Source organism: Phacochoerus africanus, chromosome 14 (genome assembly GCF_016906955.1).
Source record: "Phacochoerus africanus isolate WHEZ1 chromosome 14, ROS_Pafr_v1, whole genome shotgun sequence".
NCBI classification, from domain to species: domain Eukaryota; kingdom Metazoa; phylum Chordata; class Mammalia; order Artiodactyla; family Suidae; genus Phacochoerus; species Phacochoerus africanus.
Genome location: NC_062557.1, coordinates 49791897 through 49810286, shown reverse-complemented (window position 1 = coordinate 49810286; position 18390 = coordinate 49791897). Strand labels below are relative to the sequence as shown.

Below are 18390 nucleotides of genomic sequence, written 5' to 3'. Positions count from 1 at the left end.
AGCTGGAAGGAATCTGGCCCTACTCACCCAGCTGGCTGGTCACAGATACTCAGCGTGATCCCCCATCACGCTGGCCCCACAGTGGCCCAGGGAGGAGCCAGGTCCAGATTCCAATCTGCTGATGTCACAGGGTCTTTAAAACGGCCAAGGTGTAAGAGAGCCCCTCCTTAAGGGGCCCTCAGTTTAGACCAGCCTCATGTATATAATGGGACCACATGATCCTGAGGTCTCTTTCTGCCTCATCATCCAGGGCAGGCCACCTGGTGCTTAAGCTCGTCACCCCACTTTTACACTGCTTGTCGCAGAGCAGCAGGAAGCAGAGCTGAATTCCCAAGAACATGGCTGCAGAGCCAGACCGTCTGAGTTCTAATCCTGGCTTTTCTACCTTCCCTGCTGTGTGACCTTTGTCAAGTTACTTAACCTCTCGGTGCCGGTTTCCTCCTCGGCAACAAGGATCAGTTTTACGATCTGATTCATATGGTTATTGTGAGGTTTAAACGGGTTAATCCATGTAAGAATGGTGCCTGGCACATAGTAGGTAGTCAACAAATGTTCTAAACATCATCATAGATCATTAACTCATGGGTCAAGAGCCCCTGCTGTGATGGAAGAACAATGGGAACTCCCGCCTCAGTGTTTTCTCCGAAATGGGGGTGGATGCCTGGAAAGATAGAATCTAGGGATCTGAAGGGATGGACAAGGGCTGCCATTGGCTGGTCCCTCTTGGAGGGACCCTGGCCCCCATGGGGAGGCCTCAGAGCTGGCTCGCTCTGGAAGTCTCACCCCTGCTCCAATGCTGGACTGCAGCTCCCGCCCTGGTAATTACAGAGGCCTGAGGGCCTGGCTCTGCTGACCTGGCTCTGGATGAGGATGGCTAAGGCTAAGAAACCACAGCCTGGCCCTGCCAGCACCCACAGCTCCCCTCCGGAGCCCAAGGGGACCAGCCAAGGCAGTGCCTTAGCTAGGGACCCAGGCTGTCAGGCACCCTCATGTCCACCTGTCCCAGAGCTTCCAAGAGGCAAGATCCTGCCCCAGGGACAAGCTGAGCGGCCCCCCAGGAGGATCTGGCCCGTCCCCTGAGCCTCAGGTCACCTCTCTGAGTGAGACTCAAACCCCACACAGCCCTGGATCCATCCTAACTCTTAATGGAGTTTGTTCCACCTATGCCACCCCTCCTACTCCCACGTCAGCCTACAAATCTGGGTCATCAATGTCAAGAAACCTCACCGGTCATCTCCGCGTGGACCCGTAGCCTCAGCCCCTCAGAGAGGCCCCAGCCCCTCCCTGGAAGACCTGGATGCCAAACCTGTCCTTGTGAAGAGCGCCCCAGAACACCCCTCCCTACCCAAAGCCCTGCCCGCAGACCACGCCCCAGAGCAGAACCATCCCCAGAGGGAGAGCCCTCCCCCCACCCCGAGCCTCTCTGCCCGGAGTGGGCGGGGACAGGCAGCCGGGCCTCTGGCCTGTGGTTCTGGTCTATCATTTGGGGCCAGCTTTCCTGGAACCAGACTCGGCCTTAGCAATTTGGGGGCTTTGCACGGCCACTCCTTCCCCATCTTAGCCTCCCCGGCCCTGTGCTGGCTCAGGGACTCCCAAGACCACCAGGGGCCCGAGACAAGGTGGCCACACCCTTATCATGACCCATGGAAGGTGTGGCCTCTGTGGCCAGAGACCCAGGATAAAGCCAGGGTATGGGGGGAGAGGGGGTGCGGGCAGATAAGAGACCTCAGAATGGAGTGGCTCCAGCCCATGACCATCGGCCTTCTCCCCATGCGCTGCCTCAGCGGCCAAGGCAGCCAGCGACTCCTGCTCCCACTTCTCAGACAGAAAAATTGTGATTCAGTTCCTGTGGCTCAACAGGTTAAGAACCTGACACAGTGTCCATAAGGATGTGGGTTCGATCCCTGGCCTCGCTCAGTGGGTTAAGTTCCCAGCGTTGTTGAAAGCGTTAGCGTAGATCACAGATGTAGCTCAGATCCTGCGTGGCTGTGGCTGTGGCTGTGCTATAGGCCTGCAGCTCCAATTTGACCCCTAGCCTGGGAGCCTCCATATGCCACAGAGGTGGCCGTAAAAATGAAAAAAAAAAAAAAGAAGAAAATTGAGATTCAGAAAGTGAGGGAAACAGGCTGCAGAGCCAGGCAGGAGCTGGGCTGAGCTGGCCTCCAAGCTCCCACACCCATCCTGTGTGCCCACCTCACCCCCCAAAACACCAGAAAAGAGGCTGCAGCCAGCCCCCCTCAACATCCACACCAACCGCCCTCACCTGGGTGCTAGATACAGTGTGTGACCAGGTAATACCCACCCCAGGCACAGCCCTTCACAGTTTACAAAGCCTAACTGTGCTCCTGGAGGCCCGGGACCCCATTTGGCGAACCCACGCTGGGCAGCGAAAGGGCCGTGAAGACTCCAGAGGGCTCTCAGGTCGGGGGAGGGAGGCCCCAGCAAGGTCTCCATGGGGGCAGAGAACCAAAGACAAAGCAAGGGCCCGGGACCCCAACCCTAACCTCTAAGCCTCCAGTGCATCACTCCTTGTATTTCTGCCTCCAATATAAATGCACCTGCCTGGGCCATAGCTTCCCTAGGGCTCCTTTCACCAACCCCACAGCTGCCAAGAGAGGGCCAGGCCCAGAGGCAACTGGCGTTCGCCTGCGTGCCACCTCCCCGTGCGACCTGGGGCCAGCCCCAGGGTCCACACGAACCACGGTCCCCACTTCCTTCCCAGAGGCGCAAGGCCTGCCGCTCATTGAGTGCCTGGTTGGGGCAAAAGGGCAGCACTGAACACGACAGGAGAAGCCTCAGCCTCAGCTCTGGGGGCCGGGTCCTTGCCCGAGATGGTCCAACCCTACCGAGGCCCCTTCAGCCCAGGAGGAGGGGCTTCGGGGTCAGGCAAGGCAGAGCCAACTCAATTCTGATGCTCAGTCGGCCCCCAAGGGCCAAACCTGTGCCGGCGCCCCACCCATAATGAGGCCACAGGGATAAGCAGACTCATCCCCCTTGAGGCTGGAGAGAAACTGCCACCCTATACAGGCGTAGGGGCTGTGATGGACGTGGGACAGAGCGGGAGCATGTCGGGAAGACTTCTTGGAAGGCGGACAGAGGCACCCCTGAGACCTATCAGCAAAAACTAAAGGTTGGCTGCTGGAGCAACTGGGGAACATCCCTGGTATCCTGGAAAAGGGGGGTGCAGCAGAGCCAGGGTGCAGCAGATAAGCGTCCCTGAGACCAAGTCACGTGCCCCACACTGCCCTTGGGAGCAAGACCCTGACCCCAGGAACAAAATTATCTACCGCGGATTCGGGGCTGAGAGAGAGTCAGGATCTATCTCGGGTCACACAGCAATTCTAGCAAAAGCAGGAGCAGGAAGCTTAGCCCAGGGGACATTCAGGGGCCAACAAGGAGCCTAGCCCCAAGAATCTGGCAATCAAGACAGTGTTGCCTTGGGAGTTCCCGTTGTGGCTCAGTGGTAACGAACCCGCCTAGCATCCATGAGGACGTAGCTTCAATCCCTGGCCTCATTCAGTGGGTTAAGAATTCCAGAGTTCCCGTCGTGGCACAGTGGTTAACGAATCCAACTAGGAACCATGAGGTTGCGGGTTCGATCCCTGGCCTTGCTCAACGGGTTAAGGATCTGGAGTTGCCGTGACCTGTGGCGTAGGTTGCAGACGCGGCTCAGATCCTGTGTTGCTGTGGCTCTGGTGTAGGCCAGTGGCTACAGCTCCGATTTGACCCCTAGCCTGGGAAACTCCACATGCCGCAGGAGTGGTCCAAGAAATGGCAAAAAGACAAAAAAAAAAAAAGAATCCTGTGTTGCCATGAACTGTGGTGTAGGTCGCAGACACAGCTAGGATCCTGTCTTGCTGTGGCTGTGGTGTAGGCCGGCAGCTGCAGCTCCGATTCAACCCCCAGCCTGGGAACTACCATATGCTGCAGGTATGGCCCTAAAAAGCCAAAAAAAAAAAAAAAAAAAGCAGCGTCCTCTTTGTCTCCTTTGCTCTCATGCCCCTTCTACCATTAGGATTTCTGGCCCCCACACCCCAACAGAAACAAAAGCCATTTCCTGCCTGGGGAAGGGACGGGAACTCCTCCTCTGAGCAGCTCTGACCCAGGCAGCCTCGCTCTCAGGCCAGGCTGCACCCTGCAGCCTGCAGCCTGCAGCCTTCCTGCCCCAGGCCCAAAGCGGGAAACTAAGGCACAGGCCAGGCCAGTCACTGGCTCTGAATCCCAGACCAAGGCAGTGAGTTTCAGGGCACTTCTCTAGCAGGTCAATGGCCCAGTGGAGGTGCTGACAGAACCAGCTAGAAGGTGGCTGAGGAGGAAGACAGAGCCAGAAAATGGGCTGCTGCTGGTTAGTCATTAGGTTGATGGCATTTCAGGCTGGCCCAGCGGTGCACCTGGGCGCTGACCTACCAGACAGGCATTCTGGAATGTGGCCATGGGACACCCCGCCCTGCAGGCCTTACGTAGTGCTGACACGGCTATGGCCAGGTCAGGGCCCCCTAAGGGGACAAAGCCACCTGAGGGGGCAGAGCGGGAGTGGTGCTGATTATCCTTATCCACAAAGATAGCCATGGAGCTTGGGGCCTGACGTGGCTTCTACATACCCAGGTGACACTGTCAAAAGTGGGGGGCCTCTGTTTCTCCAACTGTCAGCTCCGGACAGGCTCAAACAAGCAGACAGAAAAAGAGCCAAGGGGCCTGGCCTGGCAGCCCCTCCTGCACCCAGCTCAGGTGTTTGGGGAAGCCCTCGGCCTCTGCCAGGCCTGTGCTTGGTCCCTGTGCTCCTCTCTCCTTCTGGGTTTGTGTTAGTGAGCAGTTGCCATGGATACCGGTCTCAGCTTCTTTGGCAGAAAAGGACTCCCCCAGGGCAGGACTCCGCCTCTCCTCACCAGCCCCTGCCCCGCCCAATTTCAAGCCTGGTCTGCCAGGGGGACTGGATCAAAGGGAAGAAAAATCAGTCTCAGAAAGGGAATAGAAGCCCCCAGAGAAGTTGGGGGAGGATCTCAGCTCTCAAATAGTCATCCTATGAACAGGGCTGGTGCCAGCTCCCTCTTGCTGGGCCAGGTTCCAGGAACAGAATTTTGCCACCTACACCGTCAGCCCTGCTTCTACTTTACAGACGGAAGAATGGGAGCCCAGGGGCATGGGCAGCTCCAGCACCAGAGAGCAGAGCTGAGAAGAAGGGACACGGGACCCTCGCCTGAGGGGCTCCCACCTTCTGACCTGGCGGCCACGAGTGCGCTCCGAATGGGGAGTGGGTGGCTGCCAGGCTGGTAGAAGCCATGGAGCAGGTGCCGTGTGCCCTAGTGGACCACAAACTGCAGCTGTTAAACTGAGCTGAAATTCATCTGCCCTGAAGGCTTTTGCCAGCGGAGTCTCTCTGTTTCGAGAAGTGGGGGGCGTGCTCTGGCCCCGCGTGAGAGAAGACCACATCGGAGGGTTCTGGTCCTGCCCCGCCTGGCCTGCAATCTTGGATAAGTGCCAGCACACTCCCAGGTGTCGATGTCCCCAGCCATCCAAGGAGGTGGAGGCGAGGGTTTAGAGGGGTGTCTGGGCTACCTCAATTTCATCCAGCTGAAGCCAGAGCAGGAGCCTGGCCCTTCTCACCTGCTTCTGAGGTCTACAGCCCTCAGGGGGTTCTCATGGGGAGGAGGAGGGGAGGAGGAGAGGCCGTAATTAGCTGGATCACCGGGTGGCGCTGGGAATGCTAGGGCAGAGGCAGAACCTACTGGCATTCCCAGGATGGAAACCAGCCCTGGTGAAGAAGGGAAAGGTTCGCCAAGGCATCCCGAAAGGCACTGTCAGAAACCGAGAGACGGGAGGGCACAGTGGCCAGGGCACAGCCTGGGCAGAGGCATGGAAAAGCAAGCAGCTGGCATTTGTGAAGCTCTCCCAGGAGTCTGGCTTTGTCCCTGGCGCTTAAGAGATGTTCTCATTTACACCACACACACCCCAGGAGATGGAGGGGAGGAAACGATCACCCATAAGACTCAGGCGACATCCCCAAGGTCACACAGCTGGGAAGTGGAAGAGCCTGGACCTGAACTCTGGCACCAAAGTCTCTAGACCGTCACTGTCCGCCATGGTGACCCCTAGGCACCTGAAATGCTGCTGGTCCAAACTGACATGTGCTGTAAATGTAGCACACACCATGTTGTGAAACTCAGTGTGAAACACAAGCAATATCCCCTTACTAGCTTTTATATTCATTACATGTTGAAATATGCTGGATGTATTGAGTGGCAGAAAATACGTTATTAGGAGTTCCCATTGTAGCTCAACAGATTAAGGACTCGACATTGTCTCTACTGTGAGGATGTGGGTTCGATCCCTGGTCTTGCTCAGTGGGTTCAGGAGCCAATGCTGCTGCAAGCAGCAGCACAGGTCACAGATCCAGCTCAGATCCAGTGTGGCAGTGGCTGTGACGTAGACCGCAGCTGCAGCTCCAGTTCGATCCCTACCCAGCCCCTGAACATCCATATGCCACAGGTGTGGCTGTAGAAAGAAAGAAAATAATGTTATTAATTCATTTGACCTATTTCTTTTTACTTCTTTAATGGGGCTACTAGAAACCTTTTCTCGGCCCCCACCCGCAGCACATGGAAGTCCCCAGGCCAGGAATTGAACCCAAGCCACAGCAGTGACAACACTGAATCCTCAACCACTAGGCCACCAGAGAACATCTAGAAAACTTTTAATTATATCTATGGCTTGCATTACATTCCTTTTGGACAGAGCTGGTCTATACCATGAAAACAAACGCACAGGACGGGTTTAAGGAAGAGAGTGGGAACGCCTCCCATTTTTTGATGGGGGAGCCAGGGCCAGATGGTGAGGTTCTCAGGGATCAGGTGGAGGCAAATATCAAAGATGACTGAGCCGTGGAGCGTCTGCATCCCCCGCCTCTGCCCAGCTGGCCTGCCAGCAACAGGTGCACTGGGGCCTGGGATGACCATTCCCCTGCTGTCCCTTCAAACCACCTCCCAAGACACATTGAGCCATAGTAGTTGCCATAGAGACAGTAAATCTTCCTGAAAACTGAACTTGGCAGCAAGGGGGTGGTGGGGGGAGAACCTACCATAAAGAGAGAGGGAGGGAGCCAGGCTCATCCGGAGAGGAAATGTGTGTGTGCTGTGTGTTGGGGGCGGTGGTGCATGAGTTCCCGCCCTGGCGGGACAGGGAGGGATGCACAGCTCCGGCGGTGTTTGCACAGAGCTTTCCGGGCCTTCCTCCCTACTGCCCCACCCCCCTTACCAATTCACCAAAAATTTCCTCTCTTGTTCTCCCATTCTGACTGGGACTCAAATAGGGGTGGGGCAGATAAGCACCAGTCCTCTCTGATCCCAGCCTCCCACCTCAGCTCCTAGCCAAGTCAGCTTCCCGAAGAATATCAGAGGGGCGGGCTGGGGCCTGAGAAAACAAGTTGGAAAGCATTACAGCACCAGAAGCAGGCCATTCATTGACCAGCTGCGAGGGAAACAGGTACATCTAACACCAGCTTTGCTGTACCCTCTCCAGGCCATCTTGAACAAGGGCTTCGGTTTCCCCCATCTATGTGCAAAAGTCAATGTTGGACTAATTACAGGCCTCCGATGGCCTCTGACCTCTTCCCACTTTAGGGTGGCACCTACGCTCCCAGGTCCCAGGCAGCATGGCATATGCATGATGGGGGCTGGTACACCTGGGTGGTGCTGGGTGTCCCTGCTCGCCAACCAAAGTAAGAGCCCCCAGGGAACAGCTTGACCCAGAAACTGGTGTCCCTGATACCCACTTCCAACTCCCTGCAGGGAGGGACAAAGAAATAAAGGCTTTTGAAAGTAGGAGTGGAGTTCCTGTCGTGGCTCAGTGGTTAGCGAATCCCACTAGGAACCATGAGGTTGCGGGTTTGATCCCTGGCCTCGCTCAGTGGGTTAAGGATCCAGCATTGCCCTGAGCTGTGGTGTAGGTTGCAGACGTGGCTTGGATCCCGTGTTGCTGTGGCTCTGGCATAGGCCGATGGCTACAGCTCCTATTAGACCCCTAGCCTGGGAACCTCCATATGCCTCCAGTGCGGCCCTAGGAAAAACAGAAGAAAAAAAGAAAGTGGAAGTGGGGTTAAGGGAAGCCTCTGCTTTCCCATCAGTGTTCTCCCTTCCACTTGACAAGAACCCTCATCAACATAAAGGGAGACAGTCCTGGGGAAGGGGACCCAGGGGGCATATGGTTTCACTAGGGCTCTCCTCTCTCCATGGGCATAAAGTTCTCTTTACAGTCTGCCCAAAATTCCTCCCGCTATTTTTTTTTTTTTCCTTCTTCTTCAAGTTCCAGATTTGACTAAGTTGCGGTTAGGCAGGTTCTGGGCCAGCATGCCAGGTACACAGTCATTGCTCTTCTATGGCACAGGCTACCCTAGCCAAAGTCCTGTTCTCTGAAAGCTGCACCCTTCCCACAGAAGAGAAGCTCAATTTAGGGAATTCAGGGGAAGTCCCTACTCACAGACAGCGCCCCCCCCCCAGCACTGGGAGGGGAGCCAGGAGACTGGAATCCCAGAATGCCCTTCCATCCCCAAAGGGCCCGGGGATCAACCATCTCACAAACGGGGAATCAGACCTAAACACACACTAAGATCCGCCCAAGGTCACACACCAAGCACAAGAGAAGAAAATCCAGGACAAGAACTCAGTTGTTCTTATCGACCCCCACCCGCTCCCCAAGGCTGGTCCCCAGAGATGCTCACAGAGGATTGTGGCAGCCCCTCTCTAGCCCTAGTGGCCTGCGCCCTAACGCAGGCCCCAAGCGACATACAACAGGGGGAGGCGTCTTCAGGCCTCTAGCCAGGGCCAGCTGCAAACCGCATCCTGGGTCCCCAGGCGCCGCGGACCCGCCCCGCCCCTCCCTCCGCTCCCCGCAGCCCCAAGCCTTTGTCAGCCACGCGCTCTCTGGCTCACACACACAGCCGCGCCGCCCGCGCGCACACACTTAGTCTCCCCTGGCGCACACCCGCAAGGGGCGCGCGCACTCGCCGCACGCAGGCAGGGGAGTGGAGGCGGCGGAGGAAGGAAGGAACTGACGGGCTCCGGGTCCCACAGACCGCCCGGGCTGGGGGAAGGGGAGGAGAGGCCCGGGAACCTGAGGCTGGGGCGGGAGAGGGCACGGAGGCCAGAAGGCAGAGAGCCGCAAAGGAGACTCTCTCAGAGAAGAGGACAACGAAAGGGACGTGAAGGGCTGGCGAGGACGTGCGGGCTACTCCAGGGGTGGGGACTCCCCTAACCCCTGGTTCAGGGGTGCGCGGGCGGTCCCCGGATTAGACCGGTGGGTCTCGGGGCATCACTTGCCTAGTTGTGCCTGAACAGAGGGCCTTTAGAGACCCCATGAAAGGCTTAGATATAGGGGGCCTGGGACCAAAGGCTCCTCGAGGTACCTCGAGGCAGAGGGTCCTGGTTCTTGGGCTGGGTGGGGCCCTCGCTCACCTGCTACGGTGTACCTGTCCAGGTAGTTGAGCACGTTGCCCAAGCTGAGGATGGCGGCGGCTGCTCCCGGCCCGCGGCCCAAGCTGGCTGGTTTGGGCTGCTGTGCGCCCGAGCCCTTGGCAGCGGCTGCGCAGCTTGGGGTGCTGGGAGTGCTGGGGGGTCCGGAAGGGGCCCGTCTCACACTGGCCGACAGCGTCTGCACCTCATCGTCGGCGGTCGCGACTCCAGCGGCGCCCGCTGTCCGCGCCCCGCAGCAACCACCACCGCCAGCTCCTCGCTGCGCCCCCCGGCGCCGGCGCCGCCGCTCCGCGTCCGCCTCCTCCTCCTCCGCGCCGCCCGCCGCCGCCGAGACGCATTCCAGGCACATCATGCCGGCCGGGATCGGGGCGGCGGGGGGCGCGGGGGGCGCGGGGCCCAGCTTGGGCCCACTCAGTGCGTGTGTGCACCGCGGAGCCGCTGCTGCACCATCCCGGCTGGGCCCCGTCGGCTCCTGCGCTCCGGTCCCGGCTGCGGCGCTGCCACCGTTTCAGCCCGATGCACCGCGGTCGCTGCTGAGGCTCTGACAGCTGCGGTCCGGCCCCGCCCACCAGGCCTGCGCCCAATCAGCCCCGGGCTCGGGCCACAGCCCCGCCCCGCACGTGCTGCCCCGGGGGGCGGAGGGGGGTGCGGACCGCAGAGCCCCTCCCGCCCGATGGGGGCGCAGTCACGCCGGAGCTGTGCTGCCGCGGAGGCTGGCGAGGACCTGAAGGGGGTTTGTGGGGAGCTACGGAGCGGGGAGTAGCGTGCGGGAAGCAGGACTCCCCAGCACCTACTCAACGCCCTCCCTCCCGACTCCCCCCCTCGGCGGAGACTCGGAGAGAGTTGAGGGCTGGAGCTCGGGGCATGTGGACATCCTGGAGAGACGGTCTCAGTTGTCAGGAGCACCAGTAGGAGAGCCCATGGCCGCTCCAGCAGCTACTCACCCGCCATGATTTAATCAGTGTCAGGGAGGGCTGCATAAGAACCGGTGGGGGCTCGGCCCAGGACCCAAGCCTCCAGCAGACACAGAAGTCTATGTCGCCCGCCTCAGGGAAACTCAGATCCAGCCCCCAACCTCCCTCTGAGGGCTGGAGGTCTGTGTGCACGCCGAGACCCTACCCCAGCCCCACAGAGAGGTAGCCCCTGGCAGAGAGAGCCAGGGTTCCACCTGGGGCCCTCAGACACAGGGCAGTAAAAAGGGGCCTTCTCTCCTGAAGGCGCTGCAACCGCAAGCATCAGACTTCAGCAGTGCAGAGAGGAATGGAGAGACCCATGAATGGGAGACAGGAGGCTGGGTCCTAGCCCAGCCCAGCCCTGATGTGTGGCCTGACCCTGGGCAAGACCCCTAACTGTCTGAGTCTGTTTCCTCTCTGGGGTAAGGAGGAGGATAGAGGTCTGAAAATCTCGGGGTGGTCAGTCCCCCTTGGGGGAGCAGGAAGCCCTGTCTCCCGTGGAGAGTGGTTGGGTAGCTTTTGCATTCAGGGCCATAACCTCCACTCTCATCCATCTCAGAGGGGCTGTGGTTCTGGGAAGCTCCATCCCCCATTCGTTTGTCTGTGCCTTCGACGGAAATGAAAACCCTGGACAAAGTGCTGAGGACAGAATGTTAGAACTAGACAGAGCCTCGCAAACCAGAATTACTCCGTCTGGGCCCCAGGAATGACCCCACTGTCGATAAGCAGCTAGTTGGTGGTAGGGCTGGCACTGACCCAGGTTGGTTGTTGGCCTGGGCTGGGATCTCCATTCCCACTGCAGGCTGCTCCAGATCCCACGTCCATGGGCAGGTGCATCTCATGAAGGTGTCGGCCACAGTGAGTCATAGCATAGCCAACAGGTGACACAGCACGAGGCACCCCCCACCACCACTCCTGCCCCACTGTCTCTTGTGAGCAAAGTTAATCCCGAAGCTGGTGTTTCTTGGCACCTTCGAGGTGTATAAATTCTGCAAAGTGACTAAAAATATGCTTCCTCGTGTTGGGTATGAATGACTGTGACGGGAGAGTTAGGAAAACAGGTTTCATTCTGAAAGCTGCCCTGCTGCCTCTTTCCAGCTTGCGGAGTGTGCAGGCCTGCAAAGCTGCATGGGGGGAGTTCCACTGGGGGCCCAGGATGACAGGTGATTAAACAGGCAAGGACAGACCTAAGAACTCCATGAGGTTGGGATTGACCTTCATAACTGTGTGATGGTGCCAGCCAGAGGACAGTGCCCAGCTGTGGGACTGTCCAGCTGTGAAGGAAACACAGCCATGGCTGTAGGCCTAAACTCATGGCCCCATGGTCCTCTTCCCACTCCCTCAAATTCTTTATCCTTTCTTTTATCTTTTTTTTCTTCTCTCTTTTTTTTTTTTTGCCGCACCAGTGGCATGTGGAAGTTCCTGGGCCAGGGATCGAACCCACACTACAGCAGTAACCTGAGCTGCTGCAGAGACAATGCCAATCCTTAACCCCTGTGCCACAGGGGAACTCCTACTCATCCTGTCAGCCACAGGCCTGCCTGGGGAGCAGTTTTAGCCCTTGACCAGAAAGGGAAGCATTCCCTTCCCATGACACTGCCTTTCCACCACTGAGTAGGCTCTGGAGCAGGGGAAGATGGCAGAGATTTGAGCCTTTCAAATTGGGGGGACTTCTGAGCTGCCACCAAGCAAGCCAGCCATCCCCACTCTTGTGGGTTTTTCTGAGGTTTTAACTCAAAGGCACTCTCTAGAGTGGGTCTTTGAGGGGGATATGAGGCTACCAAGGCCAGGGTGGTGGGGAGAACAATAAGTCCTTTTGGGCTTTGTGACCCTGGGTGAGTCCCTGGGGCCTCCTGAGAGCCTCTGCCAGTGTCATGGGACCATCAGCTACAGCTATACCTCACCAAAAAGGACACTGAGAGCCAGGGAAGAGAAATAATCTGCTAAAGGTCACATACCTAGTGAACAATGGGGCTTGTACTAAACCCAGGCGTGTTTACCCCCTAATCCCCTAATCTACTGGCCCACAAGGCTGCTCTTAGCGTCTCCTGGACAGAGCTCCCGCATCGACATAATGGGAGGCTGAACCCAATGATGGCTTGAGGGCCTTCTAATATCCTTTCATTAGGTCTAGACCATAACTTCAAGACAAGCAGGGCACAGGACATCAGCAGCCAGTGTCCCAAGAGCAAGTATATTTGGGAAATGGTGGGGTAAACATACGGAAGTAGGCGTCCTTATCGAGGAACTTTTTTTCTTTTTGTCTTTTGTCTTTTTAGGGCCACACCCGTGGCATATGGAGTTTCCCAGGCTAGGGGTCTAATCAGAGCTACAGCTGCCAGCCTATACCACAGCCACAGCAACATCAGATCCGAGTCGTGTCTGTGACCTACACCACAGCTCACGGCAACACCAGATCCTTAACCCACTGAGCGAGGCCAGGGATCAAACCCGAAACCTCATGGTTCCTAGTCTGATTCATTTCCACTGCGCCACAGTGGGAACTCCCTTACCGAGGAACTCTTGAGAGCCTTTAACCTGAAAGTGTACATTAAGAATCTCCCATGGGAGCTACGTGCTGCCATGTCCCCATGTGTACTTGACCACAGAACACCTTGTCGGAGGACTACAGCTTTGCAGAACACACTCTGAGAGACACTGGCTGCTAACTGGGAGCTCGATCCACCTCCCCTCTGCCCATCTCCCTACAGGGGAGTGTCTCCAAGGTTCAGCCTCAGGCTCCTCCCTTCTCACATGGCACATTCTCCCCTGGCAGCCTCTCACTCATGCTTGGGCTTCAACAGTCATCCTCATGCCCAGGACACCCCAGCCTCCATCTCTAGATGTGGCCTCATCTCCAAGCACTAGGTCTCCTGCTCACTTCCCCCAGAAAGCCACTAGCACCTTAAACTCAGCACATCCAAGACTGAACTCATCACCTTTCCCCTAAACCGGCTCCCACCCAGCATCATTTATCTCTTGGCAAACAGTTGCACCATCCACATGGTCACGACGATGGAAACCTGGGACCATCTGGGATCCTTTCTTTTCCCTCAATTCCCACCTCTAGGGCCTGTCCATTTTTTTCTCTTTAATATCTCCCAGTGTCTCCATTGTTCACTGACTTAGCTCAAACCTCTCCGTACCTCACTTGGATCCTTTTAAAGCTCAACACCACCTGCCCTAACATTCCCTTCCAATCTTTCCTCCATATTTCTTGCCACTAGCTTCCTTTTTTTCTTTTTTGGCTATGAACGTGATATATGAAAGTTCCCAGGCCAGGGATCAAACCCGTGCTACAGCAGTGACACAAGTTGCTGCAGTGACAAGAGAACCACTACATCACAAGAGAATTCCACCAATCCATTTCTAAATCCACACATATGATCCCATTAGTACCTTGCACAAACCTTTCCATGTCTCCCCACTGCCTATAGGATTACAAATATTGAAGTTCTCCAACAACTCTTTGAGACTCAGGCTAATCTCCAGCCTCAGATCCTACCGCCTCTTAAAATTACACTCATCTACACTGAAAATGGAGCTCCCTGAACTCACTCATAGTTACAGTACTTCCTGGAGCCCAGAGGAGTGGCAGGAATTGGGGGCACTTGTCTATAGGCCCTCTCTCCCCTCAACACAAAAGTCCTTGTCCTACTAACACGATGATGGTTCAGGACCACGGAGAGCGTCACCTGGGCAACCCCCTCCCCTGGCTTTTCAGTCCTGCTCTGCCTATGCTGCTTACCTAGCTCCCTGGTCCAACTCGTCCTTCAGAAACCCAGCAGAGACATAGCTTCCTCCAGGAAGTCCTCCCTGACCTGCTTGTTTAAATTGTCACTTCCTCCTCTAGGCTACTTGAGTAACCTGTGTCTCCCTCCATCATACGGAACTCATTGTGTTGATGAGGTTGGTACATGAGTCCACCACTCCCCTCCACCAGCCCCACAATAGACCGTGAGCCTTGAGGGCTCATACCCTGTCTGATTCATCTCCGCAGTCCAGAACAGAGGAGGTGCTCAGAGAATGTTTGTTGATTGAATGAGTAAATGACATTTAGCAGGTGCTTAGGAAGTGTGTGCTGATTTGCATCATGTAGCTGTTGCTCTGTGTGACTCAGAAGCCAGCCAGATTCCTCTCCTGGCCTCTCTGGGAAAGGCATGTTCTCCCTGACTGGCTGCCCTCCATCAGCCTCCATGGGCCATTTGCCTCCACCCTCCGAATACCTTCTCCACTGGTCACCAGCCACAGGTGGGGGAAAGGACACCTCCTCTCTGCTGCTGCTGTCGTCAAGCTGGGGGCTCGTCAGCGCCCCTCTGCCCCCAGCCTGGGCCTGCCTCACGAGGTCCGCTCAGAATGCTTCATCTCTGCCTCTCTCTCCTGATCAGAACAGATGGCTCTGAGTCCCCATTAACACGGAAGCTCCTGTTCTGTCGTTTGAACATTTTTAACACTTTCTGAATTATAGAAGCTTCGATCTCCTTTGATCATAGGCTCAGACTATCGGAAATGAAGTATCCCTTGAAGGACGCTGAGTCCAGCTCCTCTGTCCCATGGAGCGGCTACCTCTGACAGAAGGCCAGTGGCCTGCCCAAGATCATAGTCTTTGGCTTGGTGTGTCTTGGGGGGTCTTTTCTTTTCTTTCATTGCTGTTTTATTTTTGATGCTCAGTGTCCATTTCCCTTACTAATTACACCCTGCTCTCCTGGTCTTAATGGAGCTATAAATCAAGGCATGAGCGTAGGATCCAATTCAAGTCTCCCATCCAGGGCTTTAAATCTTGAGTAGAGAATAGAGAAAAATTGTCTGGCGCTCTGGTGAAGATGCCCGCCCCCCTCCCCCATGAGATGGCCCACGAGCCCTGAATCCTGAATCTCCAATCTTCCCAGAGATTCTGTGAGCTCCCAATGTGCTTCGACAAATCCCTTTCCTACTTAAGGTATCAGCTTCTGTGGCACACAGAAGGGACACGTGCATCGCAGGCCTCCCTCTGTCAGATAAAGCTTGGCTCCAGCAACCTCGGGTTGCCTCCTGCAGCAGCATTAAACCAAACGAGCTCACTGGCCCACCGGGCATGAAGGAAAGAAGACACTGCAGGAAGTGAAACAGACTGGTGTCTGGTGTTTCAGGGGGACAAAGCCAGGATTAGGGTGACCATCTCGATGCACTTGCTCAACCCTCCAAGCCTGAGGTCAGGGTGGAAGGAGCGTTTTATCATCCCCGCCCTATAAACATCTCCTCACATGCTCACACATCAACAGAAAAAGGAGCATGCACGGACACACGCACACTGACCGGCACACCTGCATACCTGGATGACACCTGGGAGCAGGCATGCCACGTGTGTCCAGGAAGAGCAATTAACACATTAAGTGAACAAGTCAGCAGCGTATTCCCCCATCAACATTCCCGGCAACTGAGTCTAGAGCATCAGGGACTGGGATGACCCAGCCAGTGCCCCTTTGGCCAGAAAGGGGAGTTCCATGGACCACTCAGCCTGCCTAGCCTGAGTGGCCAGGCTGTCATAGACCTACACCTGTGACCTCAGCCCAGTGAGGTGTGAGCGACTGGCCCCAGTGAGGTCGGGGGTGGGAGCTGAGTACAGCTGGGGCTTGGGTGGGTTGCAGAACAGATGCTGGTTTCTCCCTGCCCAAGTCCGCCAGCCCCAGAGCTCCCGCCCCGCCTCCAAACACTTCGGATGACAACATCCTATAACCTCCTGGCAGGGCCTTGTGTCTAGCTCAGTCACAGAAAGCACCACCCTGCCCTGCCCGGCAACCCAAAGCCCAGAATGCACTTGAGCCAGAAGGAGATACCCTGATTACAGGATTCGAGCCCCAGCTCCTCAGTGGGCATCTGAGCCCTCTGGTCCCAGCCAGTCTCTCCCGCCTCGTCTCTCTCCCCTGAAACACACACACACACACACCCTTCCCTGACCCATCTTCTCTCTTCTGCCTCAGCCTCTGCACCTTTGCCTGTCCCGTTCCCTCCTCCAGAAGTTCCCTTCCCCACACCTTCTCCGGCTATTTACTTCACCAACTCCTAAGCCACTTTCTCGAAGCTTCTGAGGGATGTAACTCCTTCTTCTGCCCACAGGTGTGCTTCACTTGGCCCAGCCAAGAGTTTCCCTGTTTTTTCTAGGGCTGTGATGTCACAGCATCAAGGGCACCCGCTGAATACCAGCACGCTTCTGGAACTGGCATCAATGAGGATTCTGATCTTTCTCCCATCACTGGACTTTCGGGTAGGGGAGGGGGGGGTGGCTGATGACTCTTGGGAGGCCTTCACCCGGTTCCCAGGAGCTGAGGCTCACAGAGGTCCTCCCCAGGACCGCACGGAAGAAGGCTCAGACCCTGGAGCTGGGCTCCTGGGGATCTAGACCCAGCTCGTGAGAAATCACATGCAGCCTGAGCTAGAAAAAGCACATTCAACACACCTCTTAGCTATAGCTGGGGCACCTGAAGCCCCGAGAGGACAGGAAGTGGCCCAAGTGGATCCCGCTCAGACAGACTGCCTCCTTCTCAGGAGAAACCAAGTATGATATTGGGATTTATAGTAAGAAATATATATATTTGGTCTTTGTCTTGTTTCTGGCAGAGCTCCTAAAACCCTTGGATTTTCCTAGGGGATGAGAGCCCTAGAAAGTATCTTGTTTGTCAAGGAGGTGACTTTTGGACCTCACCTAAGGATAAGGCTGGTTGCCAGAGAGCCAGCCTTGTGCTTGGAAGGTTGGAACACACAGTCCTACCCCACCCCACCCACCTCCGGGGAGGGGAGAGCTGGAAATTGAGGTCAATCGCCAACGGCCGATGGTCTAATCAATCGTGCCTAAGTCATGAAGCCTCCATAAAATCCAAAAGGACTGAGTTCAGAGAGCTTCCGGCTTGGTGAACACATGGGTGTCTGGGGAGAGGGGCTCTTAGAGAAGGCGAAGGGGCTCCACCTCCTTTCCCCAGGCCCCATCCTCTGCATCTCTCCCACCTGGCTATTCCCAAGTTACCTCCTTTATAATAAATCTCAGCACTCCAGTGAGTGAATGAACTTCCTGCATTCTCTAGCATATTAACGAGACCCAAGGAAGGGGCTGTGAGAAGCTTGGCATTCGAGCCAGTCACAGCTTGGACTCGTGATGAGCATCTGAAGTGCGGGGCAGGGGTGGCAGGGGTATCTTGTGGGACTGACCCCTTAACCTGTGGAACCTGATGCTACTACCCCCAGGGAGACATGTCAGAATGAAGTTGGTGTGTAGGACACTCAGCTGGGGTCAGAGAGTTGCCTGAGGGAATGCCCCCCTCCCTCCCATACCCACATTGTAATTGGGTACAGAACCCTTACCAAGCATCCTCATGGATCCTCTTTCTTCTGACTTCAGAGGCAGCCCGTTTCATGAGCTCCCAGCGTCAGATCGTGGATTGAGGGGCTGGTCGGGCTGGTGATGGTTGCCTCTGAGGAAGGGTTGAGACTTGGGGTGGGGGAGGGCAGGTGTGGGCTCAGCTGGAGAGTCTCAGCTCCCGGATCTTGTTCCACCCAACCCCAGGGGGCAGGGAGGACACTCTAGGGGGCCAAGATGGAGCAAACAAGGGTCCGGAGGTGAGCGTGAGTCTGGATCACTGCTCTGCCCACAGCTGCTGCGAGGCAGGCCCAGCCGGGCACCGCAGAGGCGGTGATCAGTGAGGGAACAGTGACTGCCTGGCTGGGCACCAGGGGAGGGGGAGAGACGCTTATGCTCATGGCAGAAAGAACATGCCTTCCCACTGCTGCCCGCCTGGAAGCTGTTGATCTCCTGCAGGGCCCACTGCGCCCAGCTGCTCCGAACCCAGGAGCAAGCATGAGTCCCATCGAACCAGCCCTCCCCACGGGGGAGGGGGCCAGGATGCAGAACAGGGCACTCAGGTCCAGCCACGCGAGCCCCCGAGCATGGTTCTGGGGTAGCCAGGTCTGTGCAGGTGGGGGCGCTCCTCTGAGTGTCCCCC

At 56.7% G+C, this 18390-nt stretch overlaps 1 protein-coding gene across 3 annotated transcripts in view; it reads right to left on the bottom strand.

Moving 5' to 3' along the window:
- SPNS2 (SPNS lysolipid transporter 2, sphingosine-1-phosphate) overlaps positions 1-17784 on the bottom strand; it is a 44688-nt gene extending 26904 nt beyond the window's left edge. The window contains exon 1 of one of the 3 annotated variants that reach the window (XR_007131933.1): positions 17753-17784. Coding sequence is in view for 1 of the 3 variants with exons in the window: in XM_047758496.1 (XP_047614452.1) it covers positions 9447-9816 (370 nt within the window). In the remaining 2 variants the exon portion in view is untranslated. Of the gene's footprint in view, positions 1-9446; positions 10028-17752 lie in introns of those variants that run through there. The other 2 variants (XR_007131932.1, XM_047758496.1) reach the window with 2 other exon arrangements.
- Between the last annotated feature and the right edge of the window lie 606 nt (positions 17785-18390).